Source organism: Capsicum annuum, chromosome 1 (assembly GCF_002878395.1).
Source record: "Capsicum annuum cultivar UCD-10X-F1 chromosome 1, UCD10Xv1.1, whole genome shotgun sequence".
In the NCBI taxonomy this organism is placed as follows: Eukaryota; Viridiplantae; Streptophyta; class Magnoliopsida; order Solanales; family Solanaceae; genus Capsicum; species Capsicum annuum.
This window is the reverse complement of record NC_061111.1, coordinates 121,913,003-121,928,989: the sequence shown is the minus strand read 5'-3', so window position 1 is coordinate 121,928,989 and position 15,987 is coordinate 121,913,003. Positions and strand designations below refer to the sequence as shown.

Sequence of the window (15,987 nt, the reverse complement as noted above, 5' to 3'; positions counted from 1 at the left end):
TTAACAAGGTCTGGGCGTGTGGGGAAGTGTTAAGAGTCCCACATCGGAAGAAGGATGTGTACTTGGTCTCTTTATATGAACTTGGGCAATCCTCCCTCATGAGCTAGCTTTTGAGGTTAAGTTAGGCCCAAGATTCATTTTTTACACTTTTAAATAGTAATTGTTGGTGTTAGTGCTTTATTTCCATGTGGTACTTTGTTCTGATTGTTCTCAGGTGGAAAGGCAAGTAGAAATTTCAAGTCGGAAACTTGAAAAACTTAAGAAAGAGGTAAGTATTCATTTTTACACTAAGGGTAACTGAAGAATAGTAGATCCATTGCTATATTTGGATGTTGTAAGTTGTTTCAAAGTGATGGTCAGGCAGATCATCCTTGAACAATCGACTTTGAATAGTTTTAGTTGTGTGAAAATGAAACGAATGATAGATGGCTTTCCATTTGCTCCTTGGAGGATAATTTCAAATTTAAGCACAATTATTGAGGGCAATATCAACTTGGGATATAAGCTAGAACTACTAGTACTTGATTTTTTTAAAAAAATTTTTGCATGTCATGAGTTGATAGTACAACAAACTTTTATTTTACTTATTCCGTCGATTGTCCAACCTGCAACCACGGACCATGCACTTCATTATTCACTTATCACCTTGTTGCTAAAGAGAGTCACCATAGTGACACCTTGAATGATGGCTCTGCGGCCTCCTCCTTTCCTATAGAATTTAGGAAAAAGGCTCAAATATGCTATCGAACTATTGAAAATGGCTCATCTATACCATCCGTTATAAGTTTGGCTCATCTATGCCACTGTCGTTACAAGAAAGTTCATTTATGCCATTATTATGCAATGGTGATTTTGCAAAACTATTTTTGCCACGTGACATCATATCAAAACTCTAGGTCACCAAATCTAAATCAACCAATATTACTTAAATCAAAATACAAAAATCATACTCGTTAAAATAAAACCCGACACAACTAATGGGTTTGATTTTTATTTTTAATTGATCCAATTTTTAGTTTTAATTAGTCCAATTTTTATTTTAATTATGTGGATCAAATTTTATTTTAATAGGTTCGATTTTTAATTTTTAATTTTAAGTAATATTGATTGATTTAGATTTAGTAATGTGGACCTCTAATAAGAGGCCACGAGGCAAAATTGTTTTGCAAAAATCACCGTTACAAAATAATGGAACGAATGAATCAATCTGTAACGATGGTGACATAGATGAGCCAAACTTTCAATGACAGTGGCATAGATGGGCCAAACTTATAATGGATGGCATAGATGAGCCATTTCTAATAGTTCGATGACATATTTGAGACTTTTCCATAGAATTTATAACTACACCTATGTCTTCTAGAATGTGTTCTTTTGACTTTGGGATACAACAGTAAGTTATGCATTACTTGAAGCTAATGTTTAACGGACATGGTCAGGTGTCGTTGATAGAAGAATTGGTCAACGAGAAGCAAAATCTGGTATCTAAGTTACATGAAAGATCCAAGGTTATGATAAGTTGCAGGGTTTCCTTGTAACATGTTCTTTTTTATACTACTAATACAATCTCTTAAGAGTGTGTTGAACATGGTCTAGATATTTGTTTGTCCTTCTTACCAGCATCTGTTTGATGATAACAGAAATTGGAGGATTCGTTGACAGCTGCAAAAAATCTTACCACATCGAGACAAAATCAACTATCTAAGGTATCTCATAAGTATCAATTTTCCTCTCATGAATCTGGTGACCATATGTATGCTAATTGTAGCAGCGTTCAATGATTTATGTAGTTGTATAAACATTATGCTGAAGTAGGAGAGTGTGGTGAAAGGCTTAAAATCTCAGAACAGGAACTCCAGGTTAGTGTATTGCTTCGTGTCTTATCTTGATGGAAGTAGAAATAATGTGTTCTATGCAGAGACATCCGATTTATCCTTTTTCTTATTGAAGCGTGTCTGCGTTATGCATTGGAAAGTTATACCTTGAATGATTCTCTTCAGTTCATACCAAGTTTTTACTGCCGTATTACAAAGAATGGTTCATATTTAAAATTTGATTTGAGAGAAATGATTGTCACATCCCAAAAACATGTGACCAGCACTTGACCTTGTTCCTGCACCGAGCAAAACAACCATATGATTCACTGACCATATGCTTTATGATCCACATTCAATCAATTTGAAAACCATGCATGAAGCAATAATTTTAAATTGATTCTCCATTAGTTCATATGTAAATGAAAATAGGCATGCACCCAATGGTGTGGCCTAGTGGTCGCTGAAGTGGTTTGAGAACCATGAGGTTGCAGGTTCAAATCCCACTCTAGTCAAAAACACTAGATGATTGCTTCATATCTGTCTAGGTCTTGGTGGACAGAGTTCCCGGATATCCTTGCTGATGAAAGGTAGAATTACCTCGTGGAATTGTTCTATGCACAAGTAGCCCAGACACCATGATTATAAAAAAATGAAAGTAGATAAAAGTAACAATGTTTTGTTCATGCACTCAATGTGAGTACCTATAGATACAACCCTAAATGACATGCAATTAAAGACTGCACAAACATGCCCAAACTGCATAAGAGAATATATATATCTAACCTCCACGATAGCAATGTGGGGCCGCCAAAAGTGACTGAGTAGAGTTGTCCTAGTCCGCCGGCTCATGATGGGCCACACATGTCCCTGAAACAAGTAAAGAGATGGTGCTCTATCAGTCTTAGCTCCTCATGCCCACTAAGTATTTTTTAGTTTTAACAGGGGAGCAGAAAACTAAAAATGATGAAGGAATGAAAAGGAAAGATATATTATTAAGCTGAATGAGGAGCTGTTTAAATATAGAGTGATACTAGCAGTAATGCAGTAAAATACTAAAAAGGGTAGCCCGGTGCACTAAAGCTCCTGCTATGCGCAGGGTCCGGGGAAGGGCCCCACCACATGGGTGTTAATGTACGCAGACTTACCTTGCATTTGTGTCAGAGGCTGTTTCCAAGGCTTGAACCCATGACCTTCTGGTCACATGGTAGCAACTTTACCAGTTTCTCCAAGGCTCCCCTTCTAATGCAGTAAAATACTAAAACAGAAATTTCCCATCAATCAGGAACTAATCAACCAACACTACATGACTAAAGACTAGGAAATTCACAACTGAAAAAATCTCAACTCCTGCGAAGTCCACAAGTGTAACTTATCCAGAAAATATCTAAATATCTTCTGCAATTAAAAAGCATATTCAGCAGCTACGTCGGCATGCCAACTTAGCATCCAAGTCTCATCAATATACAACTCATGAGGTATATTTCAACACTCCTCTTTGCTTCAAGAGTTATAAATCCCAAGTTTCATTCTCAGGAGCTCAAATTTGGTTGCTGGAAGAGCTTTTGCAAAAATATCAGCCAACTGCTCTTCTGTTTTGCAATATACCAGATTCATTGGACTATCCTTTTGCACTTCTCTCAGAAAATATAGCTTCACATTGAATTGCGTAGTGTTTCCATGAAATACTGGATTGTGAGAATAGCATAGCATCTTGGTTGTCTACAAATACCTCAATGCTTCCTTAATCTCCAAACCAAGATCACACAAGATTTTATTTTATTTTTTTGATCAAGGTAAAGTAATCGCACAGACTTTCTTTTTCCACAAAGCTTGGTTTCCAGCAACTGTAGCACTAATAAATTCTGCCTCTGCAGCTCATTGAGAAACCATCTCTTGCTTCTTTCAACACCAAGAAAAGCATCCTGAGCGAAAACTGAAACAGTACCCGGAAATACTTTTCATATCTTCAACAGAACCAGGCCAATCACTGTTAGAAAATCCTTGAAGTTTGAAATTCTGACACTTGCTGAATCTGACTCCATAAATCTATTTTTCCTTTGACATACATGAGTTTGCACCTTTCATATGAAATTCACTGGGAGAGTTCAATAAATCTGATAGTACACTATCAACATACAATATATCCGGCCTTGTTGCTGTAAGATGCATCAGACACCCCAATAAGCTTCTATGGCTACCTTCTTGTTCTTGTTCAGTACCGTCATCCTACATTAGCTTCTCCTTTGATTCGTAGGCATGTGCTCATACTTTTTCAGTCTTCGTTCTAAATTCCGTTTGCATGCATTTTCTAACAAATGAATATATCTTGGATTTGTTTTATCTCCATTCCAAGAAAGAAAGCCATCTCGACAGAAAAGGGGTTTTCACTTGGTGTCTAGACATTTCCTTTGTAATGACCATTGAGACAAATAATCATCTGTTTCTGCATTGTAAAGTGACAACTCAATTATGGTCACTTTTCTTCAGCCTCACAGGTAGCAATTGGACTATGGCAGAACATACATCAGATCTCCTAAGTTGTTGGATCAGGAGAGAGGGTAGCAAGTGGGTAGCAAGACCCAGAAGAGATGGTGGAGAGTAGTCCCTTCATGTATTTGGTGGACAATATGAAAGGAAAGAAATGGGAGGTTTTACGAGGGTAGGTCCAATACTTACAGAAGATTAAATGGAATTGCATTGTAAATCTTCTTTTTTGGTGTAAACTTGCAGATGTAGAGGATGAAGTTCAAGTGGTAGATTTCTTGGGCTCTTTGTAATAATATCGATGGCGGAAGGAAACCCTAAATCTAAGAACAAGAAATAAGAATAGAAGAAAGACACTAGTAAAGGAATTAATTGACAATTAAAGCTAAAGAAAGCTAAAACCTTCCATTAATACACCAAAACAAACACCAATTCTATAAAGATACCTTAAGAGGAATAAATCCTCAAGCAAGCAATCCTATCAATCTTGCTTAGCAACAAACGCCAGAGCCTCCACTCTCACAAGAGTTTTACTCATCTCAAAATCAATATCATCCAAAAAAACTTAAGTCTAAATGAGCTATCTCAACTATTTATAGCCTATGCTAGTAAATACAAAAATACCCTTAATGAAACAAGTGCCTTCTTAAGTATGAGAGCTTGTGTTTTAAGAATAGCCTCTTTGCATTTGTTAGAATGTGTGTAGGAATAAGAATAATATATAGAATCCTACTTGGAAAAAAATTGTAATGTTAGTGTCCTAGTTGGAAAAGGAGTCTAGTGTAGTGTTTATAAATAGGGCCTTAATGTAATAATTTAGATACAACAATTCAATAATATTCTTCCCCTATTTTTCTCACATGGTATCAAATCGTTGGTAGTATGGTATGAATGGTAGAAAGGAGTCGCAAGACAATGAGAAGATCTTCCGTCAGCAACAAAGTGATGGAATGGATTTGTTTCACACTCTTCTAATGAACAACCTCTTCCTTCTCCCATTTACCCTTATGTTCCTGTCACCTTCAGAACCATTGTACACTATATTCTTGCCTCCGGTATTCCTCCTCAAAGTGCAAATATTATTTCAGCTCTGCTTGAGCTTTTTGAAGAATAATTCTGCTACCAGCAGTTGGATTATCTTCAAATAGCTCTTCTTTCAGCCTGACAATCTCCTCTTATTATCAATTGCTTGAAAATGTCCCCAAATCTCTCCCTACTCTAAGTAGCAAGTTCATCATTGGTGTTTTTCATTCTTATGCTTGATGTTAATAAAAACATCTTCAATAGCCTGTGACACCCAATTGTTTCTGACCACATCCTTAAAATTAGCCCTCTTTACCCAAAAAAATAGAAACTTTAAAGGACTTCTAATAGATTAGATTGTCTTTCACAAGTCAATAACAAAGGGGCATGATCTGACCATGTCCTAGCCAAATGTTCCATCTCCGCATGTCAAACTAAACCCAAAAAAGCTTGATTACTCAATATGTTGTCCAACCTTTTAAAAATGCATTCACTATCTACTCTACAATTCCACCAAGTGAAAGGACTACCTTTGAAATTTATATCCAACAACTTACAAGAATTTACACAAAAAGCAAAGTCTTCATACTCTCCAGGATACACAGGCAGCCCACTTATCTTTTCCCCATCTGACAAGATAACATTAAAGTCAACACCAACTATCCAAGGAAGATAAGTAATTTGAGATATCTTGTAGATGTCCTCCCATAAACTAAGCATCTCATTGGCATCACATTTGGCATATACAGTTGTAACTATTGATTGCCCAATTTCCTTGAAAAGTTAGTTGCAAAGTTAATTGTTGCTCAGTGTTAGACAGAACTCCCACTTGTATGTCTTCCTAAAGAAATACCCATATTTTCCCATTCTTATTATAGTTGGAATAATGCATGCCAAGCCTTCTCTTGTATTAGTGAATTTTCCATGCTTTATAAAATGGCTCTCTCAATGCAATAGTTGAAAAATTATAATATATGTACAACATCTGAATCCTATGGAATGAATTTTGAGTTCTAACAGACCTCATATTCCAAAATAGTACTTTCAAATTCATTTGACAGTGTTTTTCCCTGCCCTCTTAGGATTAACCCTAGTAGGCTTCGAATCTGCTTTACTCTTTGATTTGGTTCCCTTTGTTGTTGATTTGGGAGATAAGCTTGCATCTCTCAGGAATTTATGCTCTTACTGCTGATCATTTTCTTTCTCTGGGTCGTCCAGCTCATTATTATTCAAATCAGCTTCCCCCTATTTATACTGAGCTTTCATTCACTTGATGTGTCACCAAAGCATGAAGAGTACTAATCGGTGTACATTTGCAGGTATTAAGAAACTGAGAATTCTCTACCATTAGGCTACATTTTTATCCCCTTTCTGATATAATGCTAAGGTGGGTAAGTGCCCTGCAATTGCATCCCTATAATATCTGTAGCACCTTCAATAAAAACCTGAACTATCAACTTGTGAAGGTTGTTATTAGTAGCTTTTGATAACTCAAAAAACAAATCCTGCACTCTTATTTTTGCCTCCTTCTCATTGATCACTAAGCTACCAGTTTCCACTATATTCTTTGATTGATCATGCCCCCTATCCTGTATTGCTCAGAGTTCTATTTTACTATTTCTGATTCTTTACTTTTGTTAAGCCACCCATCTTGCTTCACGTTTCATTACTTTTTTTAAAAAAAAAAAATTATTTATCTTGAGCTGGGGGTCTATCGGAAACAACCTCTCTACTTCTTCGGGGGTAGCGGTATGGACTGCGTACATTTTACCCTTCCCAGACCCCACTGTGTGGGAATACACTGGGCTTCTTGTTGTTGTTGTTGGTATCAAATCGTTGGTGAGAAAGGTAGCCGTCACTGCGCAAATTTTTCCAGTGACCTTATCAGTCAGTTCTTTCTTTTTCGGAAATCAGCCCACCACCAGTTTCGGAATTTTCCGGCGACAAAACCCCAGTTAAGATCGCCAGAAATAGGTGCAACATGCGCCCTCATGGGTTGCCAGAAGAGTTCTTTGGCGAGCGCGTCAGATCCATGCGCCGGTGCATGAGGCAATTTCCGACCACTTTTTCGGCATGTTTTCTTTCAAGTAGAGCCGACTCTTCAATCCGAGGCTGCCATTTAGTTATTTTTCGATTCCAATCAACTTCCAGCAATCAGATCTAATATTTCGGCGACTGAACACTTCTCTTCGAGATTCCGGCAACATATTTCCTAATTTTTTGGTCGGTTAACTTCTATGATTGAGTCTGGACCCTTAATGAGGAGATCAAAAAAATCAAACATCATAGTCCATGAAGAACCGACGAGGGGAGGTCAATTTGGAAGATCCCGACCTAGGTGTAGTTATTGTAAAAGGTTTGGAAACATTCGTGACATATGCTATTCTCGACCTAACTGTAGTTATTGTAATAGGCTTGGACATACTCATGAAATATGTTATTCTTTGCATGGTCGACCACTTGGAAACAGCCTCTGACAGAAATGCAAGGTAAGGCTGCGTACGATACACCCTTATGGTGGGCCCTTCCCCGGACACCGTGCATAGCGGTAGCTTTAGTGCACTGGGCTGCTCTTTTTTTTTGCGTGGTCGACCACCTAAAAATGCTCATGTTGGTCAGTCTAACACCACAGGTAGTCAATGGGTTTATTTATTTGAAAAGAATTTCAATGAGTATATTCAGTATCGAGCAAGTAAGCAGATATCTCTACCAGTAGCCTCAACTGCACAATCTCCTACCTTTGGATCACAGATTGTGGACTCTGGCGTTTTTGCTCATATTTCTGATGATAAATCACTTCTATCAAATATTGTTTATTCACATTCTCTTCCAACTGTCACTTAGACAATGGAAACCAAACCTAAGTAAAAGGAGTTGGACAAGCTAATCCCTTATCCTCTCACTTGATGTGCAATTCAAATTGCCAGATTAAATGATGGCTGGATCAGAGGAATTCAGGAAAACCCCAGGCTAGTGAACAACCTTGAAATTACGCACCTACAATATGCGGATGATACTTTCGTATTTTGTGAGGCCTAACAAGTTCTGATTCTAAGGATTATTTTAATCTTGTTAGAAGCAATATCAGATCTCCACATTAATTGGTGAAAGAGCACATATATCTATTAAATGAGGTGAATTACATTCAAGAATTGGTAAACATTTTGGGTGGTAGGGTGGGTGAACTACCTACAAACTATTTGGGTATGCCTCTGCAGGCTAAGAGCAAATCAAAGCGGATTTGGAATGGTGTACTAGAAAAATGTGAGAGAAGGTTAACAAATTGGAAGAGTCGGTACATATCATTAGGGGGAAGATTAACCTTAATCAACAGTGTGCTTGATGCAATCCCCACTTATATGATGTCTATATTTCCTGTCCCTGTTAGTGTGATCAACAAGATTGATATTTTAATGAGAAACTTCCTCTGGCAAGGCAAGGAGGACAAGTGGAAGATCCATTTAGTGAAATGGCAAGCATTGACCAACAACAAGAAAGAAGGGGACATGAGAGTCAGGCACATGAAAAGACACAATAAGATTTTGATGTTGAAGTGTCTATGGAGATGTGCCACAGAAGAGAATATGCTATGGAAAGATGTCATCAGAGTTAGATATGAAGAAGAAGGGAACTGGACAACAAACATGTATCTACTCCATATGTATGTAGCATTTGGAGGTCCATCAGGAATCTCTGGCCTTTATTAAAGTCAAAACTAGGGTACAAGGTTAGGAATGGTAGAAAGATCTCATTTTAGAATGAAAACTGGATTGGTCAAGCCCCTCTCAAACAACTACATCCAGAAATTTTTCATCTTGTGTCAACAACAACAAACAACAGTGGCGGATATGTGGACTGGACAAGGATGGAATAACCTTAGAAGACTTTTAAATGATTGGGAACTGAGGAAAATAACAAAATTCTACAATACGCTTTCCCAGTTCAATGATTATGTGGAGGAGGAAGACATGTTGGTTTGGCAATCTGCCAGCCAGAGGAAATTCAAGGTTCTAAATTCCTGCAACAATCAGGTGGACTGCTGGCCATGGAAAATGATATGGAAAGTTAAAATTCCACACAAAGTGGTCTGTTTTAGCTGGTTATTGGTGAAAGAAGCAGTTCTGTCTCACGAAAATCTGGACAATCAACCATCTTTTCTTACATTGCAAATGGGCTGACCAACTGCGGGAAATTTTTATCAACCTAAGGAAAATTAGATGGGTGATGCCAGGTAGCATTAAAGAAGTTTTACAATGCTGAAACAGAATGGTAATGCAGCCAACTAGGAGGAAAGATGGAAGATTGTCCAACATGTATTTGGTGGTCTGTATGGGCAGAAAGGAGTCAAAGATGTTTTGAGGACAAATATAGCAACATTCTGAAGTTCAAGGACCCTTTTGTAATTGGCTACCTTTTGAGGTAGACTACACAATTTGTGTAGTGTACCTGTTGATATCTATATAACTGTTACTTTTATAAAAAAAAATGGTGGTAGGAAATAACCCCAAATCTTTCCCAAAGTCGGACTTGGACTTGGCAAAAATTTTGGCCCGTAACTGCCTCAAGGCACCGCCCTGCTCAATGCCTTGCCTAGGAAAGGCGATGGGCAAGGTGTGCGGAGACTAGCAGCTTTGAGGCCTCTCTGAAGTCAAGATGGCGCGGAGGCCATAGCCTTGGCCTGCAGGGCATTGTCCTGGGCGGCACCCTGGCCTCTGCTTTGCCACCCCGACATGGTTTTTTCCCTTACTTCCCTCATAGATTGCTCATGTGATCTCAAACAAATTTCTAACTGTTCTGTGGGTCAAATAACTAGACCTGGAACCTTCAACACACGTGCGGGACGATCCAAAACATGGTTCGAGAAGCGATGTGTTACAAGAAACTACACTAGGAGTGATCTCAACCTCATCAAACAAGACATCGTACTTAAAGAGAGAACAATCAATCAATGATGAAGAATTAAAACATGTAATCTCATTCTCAAAAAGGCTAATGTCACCATTCAAAGTATTTTCTTTCACACGATATTTATGAGCCTTTTCAAATGAGCAACTGTATCAATATCATCACTAATTTAAGACTCACTAATCATATCCTAAAATCCCTCAATTGGAGACTATCATCACAAGAAAGTTGATCAACACAAGTTTCTAGGATCCGACTAAAGTTGCTATTCAATTCGATCTATGTCTAGAGTCTCTGACCAATCTTATGGATAGGATGAATTCTGGTTTAATGAATAACAGGTGAGCAAATGAAGTAAATCGAAAAAGGGTCAAGAAGGAAATGGCACGAAAGAGAAATCGGACACAAAGAATTGGATAAGACTTAGTAGGAAAACTACTAATTCAAATCAAGTTATGAAGTTAAAGAAGTGGAATAGGTGGATAAGAAACCAATGGACCAAGATTCGTACCAAGGAAATCTTGGCATAATCCTTCAAGGACCGGGGAACCTCGCGGGAACAAACTCAAGTCGTTGGAACAAACTATGGTTGTTCCTCGAGTTTGTTGCCACGAACTTTGTGGCAATGTAATCCTTCAAGGACCGGGGAACCTGCGGGAACAAACTCAAGTCGTTGGAACAAACTATGGATGTTCCTCGAGTTTGTTGCCACGAACTTTATGGCAGTTCCTGGTGTTCGTGGGCACGAACCAAGTTTGTTAGAACGAACTACTCTACATGTTTTCAATGCTCACCTTCTCCTTTGATATCCAAGGACACGAACTAGGAGAACGATTAATTTTTTTGAATTGCCAAAATATTGAAATTTGGATACCCTGGGGCCCACTCCACTTATATTTGCCCTTTTTATATAAAAAGAATACCTTTTTGTAACTTTCCAATTGAGGTTTTGAATCAAATATACCTTTTTATTTTTGCTTCTTCACCAAGAATATTTGAAAAATTTTAAGATGACATGATGATTCAAATTTTCAACTTCTTCAAATCTTCTTGGAATCCCCATGAATTTTAGATTTAGCCTCTCCTCAAGATAGAGAATGAATTTTAATACTTGTAAAGCCCAAGCTCACAATCTTCAAGGCCCATTACCATGTTCTTCAAACCTTCAAATCCATCCATGGTAGATGCTTCTATTCAACTCGAAATGACTTGGAAGCTTGGATTTAGATTCAAACAACACTAGAGGACACAAATCTAGTATCGAAAAACAACAAACAAAGACAAGAACAAATGCGGATTTCAAATTTTGGGACATATTTTCGATCTCTTTTTTGTCAAATCCAAGATGCGTACCAATAGCAGAAGAAACCCTAAGGTAAGAACAAGAAATAAAGATAGACGAAAGACACAAATAATAGACTTTATTGGCAATTAAAGCTATAGAAAGCTAAAACCTTAAATTAATGAACCTAAACAAGCACTAATTCTATAAAGATACTCTCAAGAAGAATGAATCTCAAGCAAGCAATACCATCAACCTTGTTGAGCAACAAAGATCATAGCCTCAACTTTCACAAGAGTTTTACTCATCTCAAAATCAATATCATCCAAAAAATATCAAGTCTAAATGAGTTATTCTCCACTATTTATAGCCTAAACTAGTTGTTACGAAAACACCCTTAATGAAACATGGGCCTTCATAAGCATGAAGGCTTGTGTTATAATAATAGCCCCTTTGCATATATAGCCTTTTTCTCCCTGGTCTAGTCTTTCAAATAGAACCTCATACTTCCATTTTAGCATGTTCTTGGGAATTATGCTAGAGCCTCGTACTTCCATTTTAGCATGTTCTTGGAAATTATGCTAGAGCCTCGTAATTCCATTTTAGCATTTTCTTGGAAATTATGCCTTCTTTCCTAGCACTCTCTAAGCCTCCGAAGTGGCGACTCAATGAAAAGTCTACAAATTCCTTAGCTTGGCTTCGTGTGCAAAGTTTGGATGAAACTTGGCTTGCATCATTGTTACTAAAAGATCATTGCCGTACCGAGAAATTATAATGTCAGAGTTTTAGTACCTTAACGTAAAGAGTTGATTCACTTTGGCCCTTTATGAAACCTATGTCAAGAGCATCTTTATTCATTCCCTACTTAGCTTAGGAGTGGAGGAAACTGAAATTAATTCGAATAAGTAGGTTTATTTAAGAGGAAGCTCTGTCTTATTGAATTTATCCTTGAATTCCATTTGAAGCCTGAACTGCGGACCTTATCTCTTGCTTTGAGAAAAGTGTGAAACCTATCTATTTCATCTTAGGTCCTTGTTGATATGAATTTGTGAAATGAAGGATGATTAAGAAGTGGAATAAGCAAGTAAAGAACCCAACCAGTTTTACTGTACCAAGCCCTTGGAGCTTGCTTTATCCGTAGGCGGCCTTTTTCAACAAGTAGACTTTATCTTCTTGTCCTTTCATAATATACCCTTTAGGTTTATCAACATCAAAAAAGTTGATTCAACATCTCGTTGGTAGATTTTCCATCCTTTTTTTGTTGCAATTGCCAAAAGAGTCCGCTTGTGTCAAGTCTTGCAACTGGTGCAAATATTGCAGAAAAATCTACACCGATAATCTGAGTATAGCCCTTCACCACAAGTCTTGCTTTGTAAACTCACTAAGCCATCTTTATTTAGATTCGTGTGGTAAACTCACTTCACACTAATGATCTTCCTATGTCGAGGTATTTTCACAAGCCACCATCTAATATATATAGCTAAAGGACCTTCTTCATGATCTCAGGAGTCTATCTGCCAGTCCTTCGCAATTGTGGCTTGGTCCCTCATGGTCACCTAAGGGTTTCGATTGGGGTATGACCTGGACCCCCTTCACGGTCGCGAATACCCCCTTGCGTTCATGATACCCGATGTACCAAAACATCACATTCACAATTCATCACCAGACACCAGATTTCAACTGTTGCAATTTGACTTTCAATGGTGCTGAAACACCTCCGAACCTTTGGGTCCAAACTTGAGCATGCCAAAAACATGATATAGACCTATGTGAAGTCTCAAATCACCTTACGACACACTAATACTCAAGAAGAGGGGCCAGGTTCCTAAATTTGGATTTCAAGCCTTCCAAAACAAGCTCGTGTTAAAGAACCTTCTCGAGCCCTTCAAGTTTCAAGTCGGACCATCCCACTAAGTCCAGAAACATCAAATGAAACTATCTGAAGCATCAAATCATAAAATATAGTACACACTCTGAAAACAAGGGCTTGCATTCCAAATACGTAGAACCTCTACGTATGTCTAAATGACAGGTTTGATTTGTTGGAAACTAGACTTCAAGGGCTACAATTTGGATAGATTAACCATACCTAAATTTGTTATACCTTGAGAGTGGTTCCTCATGGAAGTTAAACATGTTGGCTTATTTAAATCTTTGGTACCTCACATAGTTTTCCAACTTTTCCTGCTCGTTATGGCTTCTAAACTCCAATCGCTTCCGCTTTGTTCCAATAAATTACCAACCATATGGCATACAAGAATCAAAACTTTTTCTAAACTTTTCTTGCTATTTTGTTGTTTTTGATAGAACCTCGTCTCGACAGAAAAGAAAAGAATTCGATGCATGATAGCAAGAAAATATGACAACAACATAGTAAGATGCAAAGAAAGCGAAGCAACAGGTAGCAATACACATAGAAGAAAAAGAAGCAACATGATTACTAAATAATGTTGCAAATTAGAAGTGTAGAGGAGGCTATCCTGCCGCCTCTCCCACTCAAAGTATGATAAAACTTGGTCACCTACTAACCCTCTAGTCTTATCCTCGACCTCGACCCCTTCTTATCTAGGGTTATGTCTCAGTAAGCTGAAGTCGTGCCATGTCTTGTCAAGTATTTCTTCTAGTGACAGGTTGCTAATTTTACTGCAACATGACATGGGCCAGACTCTTTACTCCTTGCATGTTAATTTATGTGAAGGTGTTTGACTGGGCACAAAATTGAGAATAAAGGAATACTTCTTAATATTTGTTCTCTAAAACAAGTTACCAGATATTTATGCGAGTATAAATAGGTATAGTGAGTATTTTAAAATTAAATTGTTACTAAATATAGAAAGATGTCATTCTCTTAGGGTCTGACTAAAAAAGAGTGTGTCACGTAGATTGAGACCCGGCGCGGCGGGGTGGGGGGGGAGTTATGACCTAAGGTTCTGTTTATAGGCACATATCTAATACGGGCATGTAGGACAGTAGAGGTATCCAATAGGGGTTCGTCAAAACTTTTATTTGGGCAAGTTCTGCATGCCTTTTGAAGAACCAGCATGATGCAACCAAACCCTTGTCAAATCCATTTATTATGGGCATGTCAAATCGAATGAAGGATCAACATCAAGATATAGGACATGGCTGAAAATTACTAATGCGTGCATTAAGTGAGGAAATGGATTTTAGAACTTAAACTTAGTGTAGTGTCAAAGTTTGGTAGTAGTTGCTTGACAGCTTCTGTGATTTCATTTATTTCACCTCCGGGTCTGTTTAGCTCTAGGTCTGTGAATGAATGTTCTATTTAGTACTTCCTGCTACGTGGTGTTGAAGTACATAGCTAGTCCATCTTCTGTGGTTTGGTAATGTATCTGAAGCAGCTAATTTAGAAGCAGTGTAAAATCATCATATCCTGCTTGTTTCTTGGTTTATTTAAGCTTGTTCAACATGTCTTGGGCAGAAGTCCTCAATTTTATTACTCCGAACAATTGCTGATTTACACTAACATGGAGAATTTCCACTTGCAGGCTCTGGTTGACTCAACGATGATGGAAGTAGAAATTGGTTGATATCTTTGTATGAGATATGAGCCCTGACAAGTGACAAGTATCAAGCGTGCCAATTAAACTGGGTTTAGTGGTTTATTTGCACTTCATATAAGTTTGTATGTTAGCTCATGTACGCAGTCCTCTTTCTAGCCGTTAATGCATGCTTTGTGTAGATACATGTCTATTGACAGTACTGACTTAAGATGGTATATTTATCCTGACTAGTTTGTAAAAATTATGTTCTGTTTTACTGTTGTGAGATAATCTTCGTGGGTAGAACTCTTAATAGAAGTGCAAATAATTCACGTGGTGGACAAGCAATCATCTACTCGTATAGAATCACTAGACGGGTTTACTGCACACGACAAGTGACGTGGTTGACACCAAGTTAATGTTAAGAATCACTAGACGGGTTTACTGCACACAAGTTACGTGGTTGACACCAAGTTAATGTTAAGTAGGGATGGCAATGGGGCGGTGCGGTGCGGGTTTTAAGTTATGCGGTGTGGTGCGGGGCGGTTAAAGTAAGTTTTTTTTTAAATGGTGCGGGTTGTGGGTATATGCGGGTTTAAATTAAAAAAAGCTAAAAATTAGTATTGTTCTTGTGAATATACCTAAAATTATATGTATTCTTTACTTAAAAATTGATGATACTTAAAATGACATGTATAACACTACAAATAAATAATTTTATAGTAGATTTTTTAACATCTCTATTCATTTAATAAAAATATGTTATTTGATCATTACTTGTACACATTATACTTTTTGACAATTTTTAGTGAAAAGTGATATAATAGAAATTAGTTATTATTTCCTAGTTGTAGATTTAAAAATATTATGATTTTTAATGGAGTTACGATTTTTTCAAAAAAAAGAAAAAAATAAAAACATGAGACGGTGCGGTGCAGTTTTAAAACTTGTAGGTTTAGAAAAAACCCACACC

At 37.6% G+C, this 15,987-nt stretch overlaps 1 protein-coding gene across 4 annotated transcripts in view; it reads left to right on the top strand.

Annotated features, from left to right (window-relative positions):
* Positions 1-15,291, top strand: part of LOC107877910 (uncharacterized protein DDB_G0284459) — a 31,354-nt gene extending 16,063 nt beyond the window's left edge. For 3 of the 4 annotated variants that reach the window (XM_047407164.1, XM_047407170.1, XM_047407168.1), the window contains 5 exons: positions 215-268; positions 1,440-1,508; positions 1,641-1,706; positions 1,791-1,859; positions 15,021-15,291. In XM_047407164.1, the coding sequence (XP_047263120.1) occupies positions 215-268; positions 1,440-1,508; positions 1,641-1,706; positions 1,791-1,859; positions 15,021-15,062 (300 nt within the window). In that variant the 3' untranslated portion in view covers positions 15,063-15,291. The remainder of the gene's footprint in view (positions 1-214; positions 269-1,439; positions 1,509-1,640; positions 1,707-1,790; positions 1,860-15,020) is intronic. The other variant, XM_047407166.1, reaches the window with a different exon arrangement.
* The last annotated feature ends 696 nt before the right edge of the window (positions 15,292-15,987 follow it).